The following is a 22562-nucleotide window of genomic DNA, read 5'->3' on the forward strand; positions in this document are numbered from 1 at the left end:
CAAAACCGCAAATCCAAGGGTAAATTGGTCAAAATAATTTCTATTTTATCATCCTACTTTGAAATATGTTTTACCAAAATTGCAAATCTATGACATCCCCAAATTTGTCGGCCAGAAAAGACCGAGTTAATTTATGCTTTTTAAAATAAAATCAGAGAAATCTTTTTAAAAGATGTTGCGGAATTTGTTCCCAAAACAAAACATGATAAAAGTTTATCAAAACCTTCTTTAAGAAATGTATAATTTCATTTCATATCAAAACATCAGGATGTCATGTTCCGATACAGATCAAAAGCATAAACAAGACATTATAAGCCTTTCAACAGTTATTTACAACTACTGGCCTATAATCCAAAAATCTCTCGTCGTCCTCCGACTATGCTCGGGGTCCACTACCTGTAACATAAAAAGCTTAGTGGGTCGGGCTTGGGAGCCTGGTGAGCATATAGGGTTTTCAACCCACAATAATAATATACTTATTAAGTTCACCAATCAACAATAACCCTGATTACCCATTGTCGTTGTCCTCACTTTACGTCCCTAAACACCTATCACAAGGGACCTACCCTAAGGATTATCATCGGGATGGACACTACTACTAAGGGGTTTCCTCAGCCATACATGTCCTAAAGGCAACCATGAGGGGATAGAGTACGCCAATGAACATTTAATTCATCAACACCTACAAGTTGCGAATCTGCTAGTGTTCCACTGGACTGTCTAGAAAAGTCTGTGGTCGTCATCTATACTCCGCTAGATGACTACAACAACAACAACAACATCGAGGCCTCTCACCATTTTAACACATATCAACTATTTCATCTACCCATGTTCTACCTAACATATTTTGTAGATAAAAAGCATATACAGTTTAAAACTTGTATAAAACATCAATTCATCAGTCACCTCAAATAAACAATTAACATATTTACACATAACACGTATTTCAAGGTAAATACTTTATATCTATGTGTAAATTGAAAGTAACTACACACTCACATGTTTTGATGAAAATCGGGCAGCAATTCGTTTCCTAAAATGATCGTTTCTAATAAAACCAGGAATTTTATTGAGAAACCGGGCTTTGTAAAAGTTGGGCTTCGAAACCGAAAAGATAAATTTTTCGGGCTTCTCGGGCACTTCGTGGAGTATTCCGGGGTTTACAATCGATACCGGGGCTTCGCGGAAGGTTAAGGTGAAGAAAATATGAAGACAGGGGCTAAATATGGCAATTTCTTAAAAATATCCGAGAAGGCTCGTAGCCTTCTATTTATAGGGGGAAGCTTCTGATCGGACGGCTGAGAAGTCTCCAGGTGGCGAAGATCCGAAGGCTCGCAGGGGAGGGCTCGCACGTGGGCTGCGCATGGCTCGCACATGGGTCGCACCTGCGAGGGGCTCGTTGGCAACTTCTAAGTGGACCGGAGTCTAGGTCCGAGGTTCGGACCCGAAGCAGGAGGGAAGGGAGACAGCTGGTGCGAAGGTCGGACACGCGGCAGGCATTGCGAGGCTCGAAATAGGCTGCACACGCGTCGCTCCTCGGATGTGCCACGACTTTGGATGACTCAGCAACTCGGTGACTCAGCAGGATACGTGTCACATTCTAAGCGAGGGTGACGTGGCAAAGTGTGACTATGCGAATTTTCTCGATTTTCGCGCCAAAACTTCTAAAATCCATAACTTTCGCATACGAGCTCCGTTTTTTACGTTCTTTATATGCACGCATAGCTAAAATTACGCTCTACAACTTCCGTTTAGACTTAGTCGGCTAATTTTGATTTAATTTTTTTATTATTATTTTTAACAGACCGGGACAGGAAATCCGTTAAAAATTAATAACTTCTTCATCCGACGTCCGTTTTCGTCAGAGTTTTTACCGTTGTGCTACAAATGACGAGACCTTCAATTCTCGTTTAGGTTGTGTCGGCTAAAAACCGCTCGATCTAAAATTCGAGTTTTTAGCTGTCTACTGCTAAGCTGAAACTTCGAAAAACCACAACTTCCTCATACGAAGTCAGATTTGGGCGTTCTTTTTATCGAACTTCTCGGTTTAACGAATACTACGACTTTCGTTTAGATTACTAAGGCTAAAAAGTAGTTTATCAAAAACTCACTTTTTATGACATTCAGCGCCGTGCCGGTTTTGTCGCGAAACTTCGACATGTCATAACTTCTTCGTTATAACTCGGATTTTGGTATTCTTTATATCCCCGAAATCCTTGTTTCGACCACTACAACTTTATGTAAAGATATTGGGATTGTATCACACTTTAATTTTGACGCTTAATTAATTAAGCCCTAATAATTAAGCATAAAACACATAATATTCACATAATTTCTTTTCATTTCTTCAAAATGAGTTATAAAGGTTAACATAGACTATCAAATCAATATAAATGCCTATGGTAGAAACACGAGTGTTACAAAATCCAAAGGTAAATTGGTCAAAATAATTCTATTTTATCATCTTACTGTGAAATCTGTTTCTATGAAATTTGTTTTACCAAAACTGCAAATCTAAGGGTAAATTGATCAAAACAATTTCTATTTTATCATCCTACTTTGATTCTACTTTAGCATCCTACTTTGAAATCTGTTTCTTATCAAAATAATATAACAAATCAGACACCATTCATATCAAAATAAGTGTTACAAAGTACACTACATCTTAATACAACTTTAAAATATTAGAAATACCATTTCACCATCTAACAGATTACAACCAACACAACCTTAGCATTAATCTCTTCTTGATGATTACAATTACTACTTCAAAAGACTAAATAAACACATCATAATGAAAACAACCAACAAACACTTAATAGTAAATTGTTTATTCTTTACTTCTCCTAACTCTTTTCTAAGGCTCAAAATGTCACGTTGCATAACTTCAAGTATTTTATCAGGTTCTACCCATTCCCAAAAACCACACCTTTCTTCAGCTTTCTACATAAACCAATAACATAAACAAGAGGATCAAGGAGTGAAATAACCAATACAACAACAAATATGAACCAAAATCTAAAAATCAAAAAAATGGCATACCGGGTATATCATAAACTTTATTCCAGGGTTGTTTTCCGTCCTTGATGTGCGGATTCGAGATGGAAGGCCACAGTAGCAAGGGGTGAATCCAAGCCTTAGAGGTGAGGGGGAGAATGCTGAAGAAGTCGTCGACGTTTTAGGGCACCAATCTTTTCCTAAGGTAAAAATCATAACAATTGGGTTAAATAAAGGATGAGTAGAGGGTGAATAAGCCAAATCAGCAAAAACCTACGATCATCGATCATATTACCTTAATATGTACAGGTCAAACAAGTTCAATTGGCAAATATATATGAAAAAAACATTGTTACCTTAATGTGTACAAACCCTAAACTATGTTACCTTTCTATGTCATTAACCCTACATATTAATTGCATTACAATCTCTCGAATATGACGTTTCAAATCTAAAAAGTTCTCAGCTTTTATTCATATTGTGTAATTTATGAAATACTTTAGTTTGCTTTAACCATTTGTTTGAAGTCGAGTCGACCTGACAATATTTTTTTTAACATGTAGTTTATTGTTTATAATTCACTTTAGGTTATAACTTCATATTTTTTTTGTTACATATTCATTGTGTTACAATCCATAAAAAACGAGGTATCAAAGCTGAAATGTTTTTAGCTTTAATGCATTTTGTGTAATTTGTGAAATACTTTAAAATGTCATAAACTATTCGTTCTGAAATCAGATTCACATGATATTTTTTTTCAAATATGTAGGTTATTTGTTTGTATTTTATTTTGGGCTATAATTTAACATTTTCTTGGGTTATATATATATATATATATATATATATATATATATATATATATATATATATATATATATATATATAGGGAAATGGACTTAACAAGGTAATTAACTTTTCAGTTTGTTCACATCTGGGTAACTATCTTTTTTTTGTACACATCTAGGTAACGAACTTTTTGGAAGTGTTCACATATGACCATTATGACCGGCTGTAGCAGGTTATATCCGGTCATAACCAGTCATAATGGTCATATGTGAACATTTTCAAAAAGTTCGTTACCTAGATGTGTACAAAAAAAGATAGTTACCCAGATGTGAACAAACCGAAAAGGTAACAGTAAAATACACGAATGATCTCTGTAGTTTGGGTAATTTGTGTGTTTCGTCCATAACTTATTTTTTAAACTTAGATGATCCCTACTATTTATTTTTGTTGTGCATTTGGTCCCTGTCCTACCTCAAAAGACTATTGTGCCCTTTTTATTTTTTTTTCTTATTTATGTATTTATTTTTTATATATTAAAAAAAATTAATAGACCTCATATATCTGCATCACTTCACCCTAAATCTGAAACCACATTTGAGAAATTTAAATTGGGTTCCACAATAATCTTTTGAGGTAGCACAAGGACCAAATACACAACAAAAATAAATAGTAAGGATCATCTAAGTTAAAAAATAAGTTATGGACCAAACGCACAAATTACCCAAACTACAGGGACCATTCACGTATTTTACTGTTACCTTTTCGGTTTGTTCACATCTGGGTAACTATCTTTTTTTGAACGCATCTAGGTAACGAACTTTTTAGAAGTGTTCACATATGACCATTATGACCAGATATAACCTGCTACAGCCGGTCATAATGGTCATATGTGAACACTTACAAAAAGTTTGTTACCTAAATGTGTACAAAAAAAAGATAGTTACCCAGATGTGAACAAACCGAAAAGTTAATTACCTTATTAATTCCATTTCCCTATATATATATATATATATATATATATATATATATATATATATATATATATATATATATATATATATATATATATATATATATATATATATATATATATATATATATATATATATATATATATAGTTACAATCTCCCGAATACTTGGTATGAGAGTTGAAAGGTATTTATTTAGAAAGTAATGTATTTATTGGTTGATTTGGTTTGGAGAAATACTTTTGTAAATAAATTATGTATTCTTTTTATAAAAACAAATAAAAGCTCGTTAAAAACATTGAAGACGACAACTCAAATAAATCATCTAAACTTGTAAATGTCAAGAAACTTAGATAACTCATCTAAATCATTGTGGGTTGTACCGGTCTAACATATATGATTATTTTCATCTAATTTTTAAAAAACCCCACTATATTATTTTGGTGGGTTAAACTTTATATATGTTATGAAATTGATTAATTTAGGGTTTTGATTCCGTTAAACCTAAAGAACCACAAATACTAAGATCGACGACTCTAAAGGTTTACTTTAAAATAAATTAGATAAGAAGATTTTTAAAATTTTAGGGGTTCTGACACACTAAAAATATAATATAGCGTTTTTTAATGGTTAGATGGTAATATGTTAGGTATTTCTAAGTGATTCGAGATCAACTTCACATCACTAAGGTTAAGAAAAATTTTAAATTAGACTTTTAGATAAATATAGGGGTTTTATATAACTAAAAATATAATATGTTTTTTTAAGAAAAAAACTATATGAAATTTTTAAAAATGACAAAAAAATAATAATAATAATACAAGACAAATTTGTAATTTTACAAAATTAACAATTTTATTGTTAGTTGGGATGAGCTTCTAGACTAAACCGATTTGTAATCGGAACTGGTTTAATAGAATCAAGTGCACTGGAATCAAATTGATTAGCCTACACCATTGTCGGTGTTGTGCTAATTTCTGTGTCGGTTTTTTGGTTGTTTACCGAGTTGGAACCAAATCGGTTTACTCAGTTGGAAGCAGACACAACTTGTTATGTATTAGTACAACTTGATGAATCTATGGTTTGATTTGTTTAGCTTTGATACTTTGATTTTCGAGGCATCAAATTCGATAAATATGTAACTTAACTTGGTGTTTATGTATTTTAAAATAAAGTACTAGATATTGAAAAAGACCTATGTCGTTCAAAATTCAAACGAAAGAGTTATGCAAATTTAAAACTATTTGACAAATTATAACTCTATGCAAAAACAAAAATTATTTCAAATTTGATTTTTGTGTTTCAAGGCATGTAACTCAATTAAGGTGTAACAATGTATTAATGTATTTATATAATTTAAAATAAGTAGAAACATCAATCAACATGTTGAAAAAAAGTATCACGAATAATACGAATTTGGGCAACGGGATAAAATGTGTAATTTTTAGGATAATTTATGAAGGACATTTTGGTAATTGCACCATACGATTCCCACTGCTACACTGTTTCGTGCTTCAACAAACGATCAGTCAAAAAGTCAAAAATCCGTATTGCTTTTGGATAAAATCAAAAGAAATCGTCACATCACCCGCCTCCGTTTTCACTCTCTCTTCTACGTGCCACGATCTTATTCGTCAATCCCATCTCTTCAGGATTGCCAAGCACCCCACTCATGTTTTTCTCACAACAAAACTCCAAAATTTGTGATCATTTCCCACTGAAAAGTGATCATTTTGGGGTTCCCCAAATGGTTCATCTTTTCGATACATTCAATTTGATCGATAAACCCTTCTCTCCTCCCTTTTTTTCAGTTTTCAGTTTTCAGTTTCACCCTGTATTGTGGACCTCAATTCTGCATGATGCTAGAGGAAGAAGTAGCAATGGCGGAGCCTTGTGCGAATAATGGTGGTGGTGAGTTTTCTTCTTCTTTTCAACTGCGTAATGGCGTAGGAGGATATTGCAGTGAAGAAGAACTCGCCGTACTTCCTCGCCACACTAAGGTCGTCGTCACCGGAAACAACCGTACAAAGTCCGTGCTCGTTGGCTTACAGGGTGTTGTGAAGAAGGCTGTGGGTCTCGGAGGGTGGCATTGGCTGGTATTTTCATTACCTCGTTAATTTCCCAACATTTAATTCATACAATCGATCCAATTTTGGGTTATTTCTACCTCTAATTTATCGACTATACAATGCAGTATTGTTAAATTAGGCTTTCTTTTATGCACTTACAATTGATAATTCTCTAATTGAATGATAGAACAAAATTCCCTGTTTGATCTGTCTGAGTAAATATCATTATCATTATCATTATCTCTTGATTAATGTTCATCATCGGATTGATTTACCGAAACCCATGTTTCATTTGAGCCATATCTATCAACGGATTGTAGGTTCTAACGAATGGAATCGAGGTAAAACTACAAAGAAATGCGTTGAGCGTGATTGAACCTCCTACTGGTAATGAGAACGACGACGACCTCGAGTTCGGAAATCTGCAGTGGAATGTCTCCGATCTTGGTTAGTGAATAGTTATATGCTTTCTTAGCTTTATGTTCCCAATTTAATGGCGTTTATCTAGCAAATCAACAAGTTTTATTTCCCTTACTAAATGATTTCGCTTCTTAATATTACATTTTACAGCCTTTGATGACGCCCGAAAGTCTCATAGATCAAGGCATCGTGCACATAAGTCAATAAGTTCGGCTCATAAGACCATCAATCGATCTCTCTCGTGTGATTCACAAATTAAGAGCCCTGTTTCAACTCATGGGTCCTTGGTATGCAAACATTATCAAGCTTTCTAGGGCTAATTATGATTAATTGATTATGAAGGATTAAAAGGGTATTTTTGTCCAAATTTGTTCCACATTCTCAAGTGGGACAAATAATTACAAATTTTTGTACTCAAATACAGTACAACTTGTTTGGTGTTTAGTCTATATTATAATTTTTTTGTGGATATGTATTGTTTCTAGAAGGTTGATCTTGGGAAACTAGAGATGGGGGCATTAAGGAGATATTGGGAACACTTCAACCTTGTAAGTATTGTATATTTATATCAAAAGTGTTTGATAATTTGTTAAGGGTTATTTATAAAAAATGGTTTCATGTAAAACATTGTTGTTTTTCAGATGGATGCAAGCCCAAATTTATCTAAGGATGAGCTTGTTGGTGTTGTTCAAAGGCATTTCATGTCTCAGGTAACTATCTCAGGCTAATGTATGTCAAACACAATATAAGACGATTGGGGGCAAAAGTAACATCAATTTTTTTTGGTGTAGAAATTGGATGAGTTGCAGGTGATTGTGGGGTTTGCACAAGCTTCAAGGAAGCTGAAGATGATGTGTGAATGATTGAGAATGTTTGGAAATTTGGTAGTGGGGTTTACTAACGGATATGAGATACTTGTAAAGTTAATTGTAAGATGGTTTATTTGGAGGAGGGTTAACTTAGATTAGGACTTTTGTAGCAGTTGTAAATATATGTAGTAACTCTTTAAAATATTGACTAGATGAGACGCCACTAATTCTAATGCATTTCGTTGGTTAATCTCTACGGGTATTCAAAAATATCCAAATTCGAAGTACCTAAAATTTCAAATACCTAATTTAGTTATTAATTTGGAAGATTTAGCGAAGATAGAAAGACAGATTTAGCTTTAGGATATTTGGTAGATATTTTTAACTTAAAAGGTTATTGTTACTGTAATCTAACAAAGTTCCGTATAATAGTTTAAATGGCCGATCGTTACTATTTTTGCATTTTAAGGGCATAAACTTGTTATTTCTTGTTTTAAAAGGATATTCTTGGAAAAATGAAGGGAATGGTCGCTCGTTGTTATTTTTGCATTTTAAGGGCATAAACTTGTTATTTCTTGTTTTAAAAGGATATTCTTGGAAAAATGAAGGGGTCATCCTGATGACCCCATCCTACCTAGCAATTTTTTATTTCCACCTCATATCATCCTACCTAGCAATTTTTTATTTCCACCTCATATCATCCTACCTAGCAATTTTTTATTTCCACCTCATATCCAAATAGAGTGATTTAGTCCATAGCAATTTTTTATTTCCACCTCATATTCAAATAGAGTGATTTAGTCCATGTTATTGCCACGTGTGCATACGAGTTAATGAGAGATTGTGTACGTTTAAACCCCTTAACTGTCCATTTCAAAAACTTTCTTCTTTAACTTCCCTGCATCGAAATTTATTGTTGATCTGTTCTTCGGTCCTATCCTTTTCTTCAAGTGTTAGTCACTCAAATCGGGGAACTTTATTGTTGCTATGGCCGTTTTCATGAAGATTGATCTACATTTTGCTGGAATTTTTACCAGGTACCCCTTTATTACTTACGCAGATGGAGCAGAGCAAATGTTTGATGATGTTGATTTTGCTGGAATGGACAAGAAGAAATTTGTCGAGTTCCTTGAAAGATTCACATGTGAGATATGTGTGAATATGTACTTTTGCATTTCCTGATATTGTTTTTCCAGATGGATTAAGGTTAATCGCGAATGACATGGATTACATGGAACTAATCGAAGTAGAGTATGCTTCTGATTGTGTAATCGATGTATATATGAACCATCTTGGTGTTAATGTACATCAATGGATTCTTGAAGAGCAAGCAGAAGTTGACAGTTCTTTAGACCAATTATCTGGTGCAAATGAAGATCATGAAGAAGTTCACAGTCGTATGGATATGGATGATGGAATCGACATACAAGATTTACATGGTGGTATGGATGATATCCTAGGTCCAAACGAGGATTTGCAAGGTAAGCAAGATGATGACATTCACATGGAAGTGGACAATGAACCTGATGAGTGCATTCCTATGAACAAGACACACGATGATGAGTTTCTGAGTAAGTTGTGCCCAAAGGATCAAGTCACCACCCACAGTCCACCTCGTGAAGATACATATGATCCACCACTAGAAGATGAGGTAATTTCTACTGACCAGACTATCTACAATGAGAATGTTCATTGGAAAAAACAAAAACATGTATTAGGTATAAGATTTGTGAGTCCTAAACAACTGAAACATATGATGTGTAACTATGTTGTAGCAAATGGTTATCAGTTATGTTACAAAAAAAAATGATAGTCGGAGACTATTAGTGAAATGTTGTTCTGGGCAATGCAAGTTTAGGATGTGGGCTTCTTGGATGAGTGAGGAAAAGTATTTCCAGATAAAGAGTCTCATAAATGAGCATAATTGTGCAAAAACTTCAAGTTAGGTTTAATTGTGAATTATTCATGGATAGGTACCCATTACACAACACAATTCTTACAGAAACAAAAGGTTAGTGTGAGGCTACTTAAGGATGAGTTTAAAGAGAAATTTGGTATAGATGTGAGTATGGGACAATGTAGAAGAGCAAAGAAGTATGCAATTGAATTGATTGAAGGAACACTAGTGGAGCACTATGCAAAGTTGTGGTCATATGGTGAGGAGATTAGAAGATCAAATCCAGGATCAACAGTCAAAATTGATGTCAATTCTATGCTAGATGGTAAGAATTATTTTAGCAAACTTTACTTGTGTTTTGATGGGCTTAAGCAAGGATGGAGAGGGAGTTGTAGAAAGGTTATAAATTTAGAAGGATGTTTCTTAAAGGGCTTATGTAGTGGAGAGCTAATATGTGTTGTAGGAAGAGATGCCAATAATCACATATTTCCAATTGCATGGGCAATTATCTGTGTAGAGAACAAAGATATTTGGAAATGGTTTTTAGAAAACCTTAGAGATGACCTTCAACTGGATAATGGTTTTGGTATAACATTAATGTCAGATCAACATAAGGTAAGTTGTTTTACTTCCTAATTTAATAAGTTCTAGTCTCATTTTATATAACATGTTATCATTGTTGCACAGGGGCTGTTAGAGGTTGTGACGGAAATATTGCCTACTGCTGAACATAGGCAGTGTGCAAGGCATATTGTTGCCAACTTCAAGAAAAGATTCAGTGGTGTGCATTATGAAACCATGTTTTGGAAGGTAAGCAAGGCATCCACTGAGCCTTTATTCAATGCTGCCATGAAGGAGATTGAAGTGCTTAACCCTGCAGCCTTTGCTTATCTTATGGAAACAAACCCCAAATCTTGGAGTAGAGCATTTTTTCAAGAGGGAAATATGTGTGATGCAGTGGAGAATGGCTTATCTGAGAGCTTCAACAATGTGATAAGGGATACTAGGAAAAAGCCAATCATCACCATGTTAGAGGAGATTAGATTGTATGTTATGGAGAGAAAATACAATTTAAAGATTAAAGGTAGTTCGTGGCTTGATTACAATCCTTGCCCAACAATTACACTCCTACTGAAAAAAGTAAAAAAAGCTCAAAGGTACTTTCTAATCTTTAAACTCACAATTGTATGTAATTACTTTTGTTATGTCTACATTAGGTATTGTCAGGTTTTACCAAGTGGTCTAAACCAATTTGAAACAAGAAACATGGTTGAGTCCTATGCTGTTGACCTGGACAAGAAGACTTGCACTTGTAGAGTGTGGCAACTTAATGGGTATGGATGTGTGCATTCAGTTGCAACTATATCATTTCTCAATAGAGATGTTGGTGGTTATGTTGATACAATGTTCTATTGAGCAGTCTATAAGAACACCTATAAGTATCTAATTTAGGGGATGAATGGTAGCAATATGTGCCCACCTACTAACTTCATACCACCTCTTCCACCAATGAAGAGAAGAATGCCAGGTAGACCAAAGGTTAACAGAAGAAGAGATGCATCAGAGAAGCTACCAAGGCACACTGTGTCTAAGGCAGGGAAAAAAATATCATGCAATGTGTTTAAAAATGTGGGGCATAACAAGGTCACATGTCCTCAAGCTGAAAGACCTCAAGTGCAAAAACTTGAAGTTGGTAGGAAGCCCAAACTAAATGTTAAAAAAAGGAAAACAGGTGTCAATGAAAAAGGTGAAGGAGAAGGAGGTGTTAATGAAGGGCAAAAGGGTCAAGGAGCAAAATCAGTGCATGAAGGGCAAAAGGGTCAAGGAGTAGAAGGTGTTGCTGTTGGAAGGAGATGTAAAAGAAAGAAATTAGAGAGAATCATAAAGATGAAACTTGCTAAGAGGGTGAAGGGCAAAGATGGGAAAGGAGATACCAGTGCAAACCCATTGGAGCTTAATGATTAGGATTTTATTTCGTTTAAGTTGTTATCTTTTAACTTGGTTGTGTTTGGTTGGATTTAAGTGTTAAGTTTGGAATTGGGTTGTAGTAGGTTATTAAGTTTGGAATTGGACAAGTTGTTATGTTTTAACTTGGTTGTGTGGTAACTGACTTTGTTTAATTTGCTTGTTCATATTTCGTGCATACAAAACACATCAAAGCTAAAAGATAACAACTTAAATGAAATAAAATACATTACAAGTTACATAACAACTTAAACGAAATAAAGTATATTACAAGTTTCAAAACACATCAAACTGCATTACAAGTTACATAGCAAGTGGTCCAATTGACCTTCATTACAACTTGTACATGATTAAACAAAAAAAAAATACCCAACTACATATTAGGTAAAACCTTCAACTTAAAGACCTCAGCTTGAAGCTTTTTGTTCGACTTAAACAACCCATTTATCATCACACCTTCATTGTTGCACTACATTTCATCAACCCAAACTATAAAACCTAAACGAGCATCCTAATTCCAACTATTTGCTTGAATTAATACATCTTAATAAAAGCAGGGTTAACATCAGAATTTGAATAAATGGTAAATTACCTTTTTCGGGCATGCATAAAAGGGCCTTCCTGGGTTATTGGTAGTACGAGATGTTCTTATTATAACCTCAGCTCCACATCCACATTCGATGTTCTTCATTCAGTACCTTCAAAGTGGAGATTATTTGAAGAAGAAAACAATGTGCTAGAATGAAACTACTTGGTATATATGAAAGGGTAGTACGTGTAAAAGACTATATTACCCCCATTGTGCAAGGCAAGTGGGGTCCCTAACATCCCCACTTTTTCCTTCTTCCTAATTCTATTACACTTTCAACGGATTATTCAATGAAAATTAACAACTAATTAAGATAAAAAACAATCAACAAAGAACATCACCTAACTTTACAAAATGCCTATTATTTAGATAGGTCTTTCATTAATCAATGGATTTCACTTACAAAATGCTTGTCATTTAGAGAGGTCTTTTACATATTTCAGCAAAAAAAACACAAAGACCAAAAAAAAAACACAAACACTACATACTAATAACCTTCTTAACCATGAATCGCCTTAGCTGCAGATCAACCCATCACCCAAGCTTAACATGGAAATGGAGCACAACCACCAGCAACAAAAGCATCCCCACCATCATGCCACCCATAGCAACACCAAAGACTTTAAACTTCTGATCATGGTCATCCAGCTTGTGCTGGAGACTGATGTGGTCGATCCTGCAAACTATATACTCCTGTCCAAGCTGCTCCTTCAACCTTTTCATTTCAGTTTGGTTTTCTGTAATCTTCGGACCACAATCACAGAAGATTGAGTGGAGCACATTGTAGTTGATGTCTTCACCAGAATTTAAAGAGTCGGGTGAAGGTGGTGGAGCCGACATTGTTGCTTTTTAAGGTTCTTCCAGAGGATTATTTGCCCGAATATGGTAAACAAGTTTAAGATTTGTTTTACTTCAAACCCCACATGCGTATGTCCCCTTATTTGTAACACCCCAAAAATACAGGCCAAAAATTTCATTTTTCAATACGTTATTATAAAACCAACAGTATAATAAAACATCCATAATATCAAGTCATGTCAAAACCAAAGTAGAAATAATCAAAACATGTTATCGTAAAACAATTTCAGAGAGTAATCCCAAAGATCTCATGTGCGGAAAACCATAGTGTGATGCGTTGCGATCAAGCTGACTTCTTTCCTTTAAAATCGAGTACCTGAAACCAAAACTGTAAACCGTAAGCACGAAGCTTAGTGAGTTCCCCCATCATACCACATACCTTACAATCACAAAGCATACATCTTGTCGGGCAGTTTTTGGGTGCCCAACCTACCCGGTACGGCCATTCTGGGGTGCCGACCTACTCGTGTCAAGCCATTCTGGGGTGCTGACCTACCCGTGTTAAGCCGTTCTGGGGTGCTGACCTACCCTTCGGTCCTAACAATCAAACCTCGAGGACTATTCCCGTACTGCTACTATCACATATATCATAACATAAACATACTGTCAGACGTATCTGGGGTGTCCGACCTACCCTTCAGTCCTAACAATCGAACTTGGGGACTATTCCCCTCCTACTACCACTATCACATATAACATATCATGCCAGCATATAAACATATCATAACATACTGTCAGACATATCTAGGGTGTCCGACCTACCCTTCGGTCCTAACAACCGAACTTGGGGACTATTCTCCCCCTACTACCACCATCACATATAACATATCTGATGGGTTTAGGCCATAAGAACATCCTATGTGCTCATGCAAACCCTAATGCTTGGATCTAGGTTTCTCTATTGTACATGCATTCATCCAAGGCTTTAAACCCTAGATCTAGCATATGATAATCGATATTAATATATAAATTAGGGTTTAGATCATACCTTGATTGTTATGTAGTAATAACAATCTCAAATACTCCTTGTAGTTGGCTTTAGAAAGCTTAGAGTCACAAGTGTCACTCCTCTAATGGCTCACAAACACCAAGAGCAAGAGGATGAAGAAGGAGAAGAGAGGTGGCACCCAAAAATGTGTAGAAAACCTAAGGAATCAGTTTGCCACGTTTTTGGTGCCCTAGGGGTCCTTAAATAGTGAGGCTATTAGGGTTATCTAACAAGGAAACCCTAATTTGACTGCTTAGGCCCCAAACAACCCATGGACTCCCTCCTTAGATGCCTTGGACGATTTCTAATGGGTTTCCCCATAGAATTCGTCCACTCCATCCTCTATGGAGTCCATTAGCCCAATATTCAACTATTAAACAATTGACAGTTCTAGTCCCCTTATTTTAATTAATGTCTTTTGGCCACAAAATTATTTCTTAATTAATTATTGACTAATATTAATTAAACAATATGATTTCTCCTTTAATATATTATTCTTGTAATATATTAATAAATCATAATTAATCCTCGCTCTCTCTCTCTCTCCATAATTCATCCTATCAAGTTGCTTTGGTGAAGGCAACCCAAAAGGACCATGCACCATCGGGTCAAGTACATACCAAAATAGTTATGGACTTAGACACTAATCCAACAATATCATGCCAACATATAACATATCAGGTGGTAGCAAACCTAGATGAATATCACAAAGACAATCATCTAACATACAACTCCTACTGGTGGGCCAACATTGTGGCCGTAGACCCACCGCTACTGGAAGGTAACTCACCTCACACTGCTGAAGTCCCGTAGACACAATCCCACACCGCTAAAGTCCTGCAGGCTCAACCCCAGCTGTTGGATGACAGATTCTCGAACTGTCAACACCAAAACAACACCAAATTAATAATTGGGTCCCAACACATAACCATAATACATACTTGGATAATTACTACATTACCCCAGGATTGGCTTATTTAAGCCCAAGGCCCAATCCGTAGGCCCAAAGCCAACTAGGAATCAAAGCCCAATATATGGCCCAATTTTCCAAATTGGGCCCAAGCCTATACATGGTCTTATTTTGAGGCCCAACATCATATAGTCGTTAAGGCCTAAACTATGGCCCATCTATGGCCCAATTTTCCAAATTGGGCCCAACTCCTCATATAGGCCTTACCTCAAAGCCCATTAATTATTCTAGTCCATTTGCTTGATCTTGGATGGCCCATTGATACTCAATTATCAAGGCCTACTAAAAAGGCCCAACTTAAGGCCCAAGTGAAATTAGGGTTTTACGTAAAATGATGATTAGGGTTAAGTTTCCTACTTAACCCATTAATGACTTAATCCACTAAGGACTTAATCCATTAAGTCCAATATTGCTTAAATTAATTTCTGCAAATGATTATTATTTAATATCTCCAGTTATTAAATAATTCCCGCGTGTCCCGATTAATTCCTAAAATTAGGGTTTTATTGGCATTAGGGTTTTTCCAATTCAAATATTAGCCCATTTATTAATTTGTTGGGCTTTTAGGTCAATTAGGGATTTATTGGGTCAATTAGAGTCCATTAGACACATTAGGGTTTTCATTAAGCCTATTAGGCTCCATTGGGCCCATTAGGGCTTACAAGGCCCATTAGGGTTTCAAGCACCCCAAACGAATCGATCACAACGAGGCAAAACACACCGCCACCCGACATGGCGGTCGGTGGCGGAAGCCACCACCCTAAGGTGGTGGCTTTCAATTTCTTTTCATTATGCTTTAGCTAATTACACTTTACAATGCCTTAACCAAAAATAAACGCACACTAACTACATTAAACACACACAATGGTGGTTCATGGCGGCAGCCACCACCTCGCAGTGGTGGTTATGTTCTTGGGCCAACACAACACCAAAAACACTCCAAACATCAATCCAAACGCACCCGAAAGCCCAAAGCCACCCGAGATGGTGGCTAACAGTGGCAGAGGGGCGACATCAGACGGCAGAATGGCGGCAGCAGGTGGTGGTGATGAGTTTTCTTCATTTTTTCCTGTCCAAATATCCATACAACATTAAATTCACGAACTATACCCACACACACACCAACTCACACACACAGCCACCTCCTCTCGGTGGCTGGTGGCGGCAGGAAGGGATGCTATGGCGGCAGCCATGGTGGGTTTTTCTCGGGTTTCTATGGCCAAACAAGCACCCACAACCACCTCGTGGTTCTAACAACAACTTAATCTCTTCCAGGTATGAGACAAATAGCTCCCAACCACTAACTAGGTGGCTGAGGAGGCTGGAATCAAGCAAAATGTCGACCATGGTGCTTCCGGCGGCAACAACGACTCACATGGCATCGAACCACTCGAGGGAAACGAAAATACGAGGCGAGGTTGATATTACCGGGGGATTATGGTTTCTCGCAACCATCTCTTCATCGTTCACGACTCCAACTCCTATCCCGATCGTCCTCTTGGTCGTTCACGGTGTCGCCGACAGCAGAGTTGTGGTGGTCGGCTCGGGCTCGCAACCCCTTGGCTTCGCCGACAAGGAGACCGACGACGGCTGGAAGGTCTCCTCATGGTGGCGGCTAGCGATACATTAGGTTTAGGGTTAAGATGTTGCCACAGGAGGAAATGAGGCATCGAGTTTTAAGTCCCGCTTCATTCAAAACTCATGCATGATTAACACATTTGGTCCCTCCCCACAACATTTGTTTTCAATTTAACTCCAAAAGTTACCCTTTATCCCTCCCTTCCATAATTCCTTTCATAATTAACCCTAATAATTACCAAGTAGCCCTCAACATTTCAATATCTTTTCAATTAAGTCCCAATCTTACCAAACAACCCCTGAATTCTAAAAATCTTCATCAACTAAGTCCCAAAAATACACTTTAGCCCCCAAATAATCCAATTTATGACATTCGGCTTCCCAAAACCAACAACCCACTAAATAATATCGATTCAGAGCGACTATTCGTTCATCAATTTATTTATCTATTTATTATTAATAAACATGATGTTACATTATAATTCGAGACTTGTGCCTGGGACTCAATCGAATCGACAGTGTAAGGTTGTTGGGGTGTTGGTGGAAATTAAAGACGGTAATTACTCTTTGCATGTGTCAACTTATGTGTCATCGAGTCAACTCGGTATTGACTCAGTGGGTTACCTCATATGTATACATGGCAAGTGACGAGGCAGGTTAACCACCTTAAATGGGTAAGATGACTTTCCCAATCGGTAAATAACAAGTTTATGCCATTAAAATGCAAAAAATAGTCACGAGGGACCATTTAAACCATTATACGTAACTTTGTTGGGCTACAGTGACAATAACCCTAACTTAAATGAAATGGATTATGTAAGATTGTTTTTCGTTTTCAGTAAAAAAAATTTAGAATGTATGATTAGTTAAACTTGATTTGAGTTTTCAATTTATTTTAAAGAGAAATTAAATTGCTTCCTACTTTTTATGCCTACAAATGTTCCTACCCAATAAAATTATGACAAGTGTCATCATTCCATATTTTTTTACCTAACTCATTAAGACTATATTAGGAATATATCAAATAAAATTAAATTGAATGGTGATTTATCATAATTTTAATGGGTAGGAATAAAATGTAGGAGGTAATTTAATTTCTTTATTTTAAAATATTAAAAAAAATGTGTTTGAATGTATATTTTCTTTTAATTTTTATTATTACTTGTTTTTGTTTTTTTGCTTTTATAGTTATAAATATAGTCCAAATATTTTTATTTTACAAATTCCTTTCAATTTTATTTTTTGTAAGTTTACATTTATATATCTTATATCTTATACTATTTTATAAAATATATTAGTCATATCTTAAATTTTAAGAGGTATAAATTATAATTTTTTTTATGCAAATCAATTATGCATAAATAAATCATTAATACTTGCCAAATATTTAAAAACTTGAATTAAAGCAGGTTATTAGGAAATTCAGTTTGAAGCAAAATGAAAATTTTAAAATATTAAATACAAACCAATAAATTAATTTATATTTTTAAACTAGGCACAAATATTAATTTATATCACCAATATAAACAAACAATATAAATATTAGGTGTAAATATAAATAGTTTATTTAAAAATGGTAATTGTTTATTTTATAATAACTAATAATAAAATTAATAAATATTTCCCGTAAGAAATTATTCGCTAAAAGAGCTAATTATTGTTGCCGATTTGCATGAGCGCGCGCACGCGCACACACACACACACAATTAATAAAAACTTTTTACACACCTCTACATGACTTTCTATAATATTTCTTATACAACTTTTTAATTTTTTACAACAATTTTTAAAATCATTTTCTTAACTTTTTCTTTAACAATTTTATTTTTTAGTCTTTCATATATATATATATATATATATATATATATATATATATATATATATATATATATATATATATATATTCAAACGAAAGTATTTCAAAATGTTATAAATGATGGAAAAAACAAAAGTATTTTAAATTTTAACTGGATGGATAAAGTGAGTGTAGGTCGGTAGAGATATGGTGGATTTTGATCAAACCTGATGTAACACCGTAAATTTTCAAACAAATATTTCATTTAAAATCACATAATTCTCATAACACATTTCTAAAAAATCTCATTTATTTAATTCACAAATCGCAACCCCATAATTGTTTGATTAAAATCCAGGATCCTCAAAACATATCTCTTTCACTAGTGTGTACAATCAAGCCGATGCCTTACTGCGATCCTGAGAAAAAACCTGAAACACATAACACATAACACGGTAAGCACGAAGTTCAGCGAGTTCCCTAAAATACCACACATATCTCATTAGCAACTCGAGGCTATAACACAATAAGACCCTTCGGTCATTGTGTCTTAGTGGGACCCTCTGGTCCCATAACTCGGGTGGACCCTCCGGTCCTAACTCAGTAAGCACAGAATAATACACAACCGAAATCACATAGACATAATGCAGGATATCACAGTACTCAATATAAACACATAATACCCTCCGGTCACATAAGAATTACCACTCTATGTAAAGTATAGTGAGAAGACTCACCTCGGATGACGCAGAAGAGTTCCTAGGTTTGGGTAACATTATCATAGAGTCATGGGTTATGAGTTGGGTGCTTCATTGGGATGAGTGGTTTCAATTTCATAGCGGGCCAGACTCTCGAGTTTGAGGTGGCTCTAGTGGTGTTATTATGAAGGCGAGATGAGATTCCGGGCTCCAAGGTGGGTTCCTTATAGAGAGGTATTGTGCGTCATCGGATGTCCTAGATCTGTGTGGATCAGTTTGTTCGTATGGAAAGGACCTCGAGACGCTTGGAGTTAATGCGCAGTAGACGACAGAGGTCGAGGGTGAGATGTTTTCTATTGGATTGTAGTATTCGCTTGGGGGAAAGCAAACTTCGTGACTCGTGTGTCACAATGGGACGAGGTAGTTGTTGAGAGAAGGAAGTCAGTGAGACACTTTGGGACATGTTATGGATAACCTATGGAGGTTCAAGATTGTAGAAGTCAGAGGATATTGTTGAGTAAGCAAGATCTTTTCTTGTGTTCAAGGACAGGGTATCGAGAGTTCATTGCTCGGATACGTTATGATTGAAGCTTAGTGGATGGGTCCCTGGTGTAATGTGGTCCTTTCATTTTGGATTATGATTTGGATTGAGTAATATATCTGGTTTAAGCGATCGGAAGCCTATGTTGGGGCGTTGACTTGTTTATCAGCCACGACGAAAGGATTAGAGGGATAGTGATATATCGGGGTCTGTTATTTGAGGAGCAGATACCACGGTGATATATTGAGAGGGCAGCTAACAGGGAGGCAGACTACTAGAGTTTCCAGATTCTGGGGGAGCCAGAGGTGCTATCGTAGCGACAGTTGGGTCTGTCCTTTTCTGGGATTGGGAGTTTGGGATCGGGTATCATTGGAGGAAGATAGTTGTGTGGTATGAAGTCCTCTTGGGTAGTACTTCCGGACTTTTGGGGTTTGAGCTGTGTGATGCTAGAGAGCGATTTCAAGGGAAAAATCTAATTCAAGTGGGGGAGAATTGTAACATCCGAATTTCTAGGCATATAATTTTAATTATTTAATTTAAGAATTTCTAAAGGGACTCGACGAGTTGGCGTCTTAACTTGTCGAGCAGGCTCTCGTCTGGTGACATGGATTAATGAGTGGACTCGACGAGTCGATGAGCTGACTCGACGAGTCAGCGCTGCCGATGGAAACCCTAATTTTCTCGGGCCTGGGCCTATTTAAAGGCACTTATAGCCTCCATATCACCCTCACCAGTTTTCATTCACCCCATGAGAGGAACCCTAGCGTTTATTGTGAGCAAAAGAGGGAAGGAGGCTCATTTGAAGTCATTTCCTTAAGAGGAAGAGCAAGGTTCTTCAAGGATCAAGGAGGAGAGCTTGTGGATCTATTTCCTTTTCATCTCAAGCTTCAGATCTAGGTATTAAGCTCTTACCTTCTTTATTGATTGATTAGATTTCCATGGTGGTGAGAATTAGGGCTTGTATCACCTTTTTGATGGGGCTTTGGGTGCATCAAACCCCCTTTGTGAGCTTGTGCTATAGATCTGGGCCTTGTGATGTCTAGAGAGTCAGAAAGTGTGAAGCCATGGTTGAGCAAGCATGTAGTTTTGAAGCTAGGAAGCATTAATGGAGTTTTGATGGCATATAGAGCAATATATACCATGCATAGACACCAAGATCAGTCCTTTGCGTGACTTTTGGGGTACTAGGAGGCTAGATCTATGAGTTGGAGTTACAGATCTGACCTCAGTCGATCAAATGAGAGATCCGTTTAAGACAACTCACCGAGACTATGGGATGACTCGACGAGTCGGATCGGGTCTGACCCAGTACCCTCAACCCAGTAATAACTCATTGAGTTTGGGGTTCAACTCAACGAGCTGAGTAAACCCTAGGAAGAAATCTAAGATACAAGTAGACTCGGTGAGTCACATGGGTGCAATCGGTGAGTCTGGTCGAATTGGGTTGTTGACTCATTTTGCCTTCTATTGACTTCGTGAGTGGGTCAATTAGGAGCATGTGGGACCATGGTGGGGTAAAATGGTCTTTTACCCATCCCGAGGGTTGGGAAGATAATAAAAGGACTTAGGTGTGAATGAGTAAAAGATGAATAATGATTGAGATGCTTGTCTAATGTGTTAGGCGGAGGCTAGCTCATGATTCCGAGTGCTTGTCTATTACCTACTAGCTGCGAGGTAAGTCTTCTCACTATACATACCTAGAGTGGTAATCAGAGTTGTGTGACAGAGTATCTTATATGTTATTTGTGTATTGTGATATACTGCATTATTTCTATATGATTTATGCTATGTATTATTCAGACTTTATAGAGTTAGGACCGGAGGGTCCACAGAGTTAGGACCGGAAGGTCCATAGAGTTAGGACCGGAGGTTCCACCAGAGTTGTGGGACTGGAGGGTCCCACTGAGACACATTGACCAGAGGGTCATACAGAGTTATAGCCTCGAGTGGCTAATTTGTTGCATGTGGTATTTTGGAGAACTCACTAAGCATTCGTGCTTACCGTGTTATGTGTTTATGTGTTTCAGGTACTTTCGAGGATCGCAGGAAGGCACTGGCTTGATTGTACACATGCTCAGAGCTGGAGTTATATGTTTTATGGATCCTGGATTGTGATAAATACTTTTGAAAACTATTTTTAAAAATGTTATGACATTGAATCTCGAGATTTTGAGAATTATGATATGTGATGTTGGTAATTTAAAATGAAAAATTTTGTTTGAAAATTTACGTTGTGACAAGTTGGTATCGGAGCCTTGGTTTGAAGGATTCGGATACGCCTTCGATAATGTCTGTCTAGCAAACCCCCAGCTAACCCGAGTGAAGATTCAAATATTTGTCCTACATTCATTCGAGAAGGTACTCCTAATGGGTTGAAGACCATATCAACAGGTCTTCCATCTTGCAAATAAGGCATATCTTGTCTAGGAATTTTTTTTGAAATGATACCCTTATTTCCATGTCTTCCAGCTACTTTCTCGCCTACTTTTATTTCACGTTTCTGTAAAATATATACACGAATACTTTCTGTTTTCTCTGTCTCATCTGTCTTAGAACTCTGGACCCATTTCACATCAATCACCCGACCCCTACCTCCTATAGGTCATTTTAGACAAGTTTTTTTTGAAGTATAT

General features: G+C 36.4%; 1 protein-coding gene across 2 annotated transcripts; it reads left to right on the forward strand.

Annotated features, from left to right (window-relative positions):
* The first annotated feature begins 6446 nt into the window (after window positions 1–6446).
* On the forward strand, window positions 6447–8304 carry LOC111908424 (uncharacterized). Of its 2 annotated transcripts, none has more exons than XM_023904253.2 (6): window positions 6447–6848; window positions 7142–7268; window positions 7392–7528; window positions 7730–7789; window positions 7883–7951; window positions 8033–8304. In XM_023904253.2, exons 1-6 carry the CDS (start codon window positions 6609–6611, stop codon window positions 8102–8104), a joined length of 705 nt encoding a protein of 234 aa, XP_023760021.1. In that variant the 5' UTR covers window positions 6447–6608; the 3' UTR covers window positions 8105–8304. The 2 variants fall into 2 exon arrangements, with proteins under 2 accessions (XP_023760021.1, XP_023760019.1); XM_023904251.2 differs by having other exon boundaries at window positions 6473–6848; window positions 7727–7789.
* The last annotated feature ends 14258 nt before the right edge of the window (window positions 8305–22562 follow it).

Source organism: Lactuca sativa, chromosome 5 (genome assembly GCF_002870075.4).
Source record: "Lactuca sativa cultivar Salinas chromosome 5, Lsat_Salinas_v11, whole genome shotgun sequence".
In the NCBI taxonomy this organism is placed as follows: domain Eukaryota; kingdom Viridiplantae; phylum Streptophyta; class Magnoliopsida; order Asterales; family Asteraceae; genus Lactuca; species Lactuca sativa.

Excerpts from the sequence above, each read along its gene's own strand:
- LOC111908424 (XM_023904251.2), top strand. The coding sequence starts at position 6,609 with ATGATGCTAGAGGAAGAAGTAGCAATGGCGGAGCCTTGTGCGAATAAT. Across the intron at positions 7,269-7,391 it reads GTGGAATGTCTCCGATCTTG|CCTTTGATGACGCCCGAAAG; the intron begins GTTAGTGAATAG and ends TACATTTTACAG. Across the intron at positions 7,529-7,726 it reads TTTCAACTCATGGGTCCTTG|AAGGTTGATCTTGGGAAACT; the intron begins GTATGCAAACAT and ends TATTGTTTCTAG.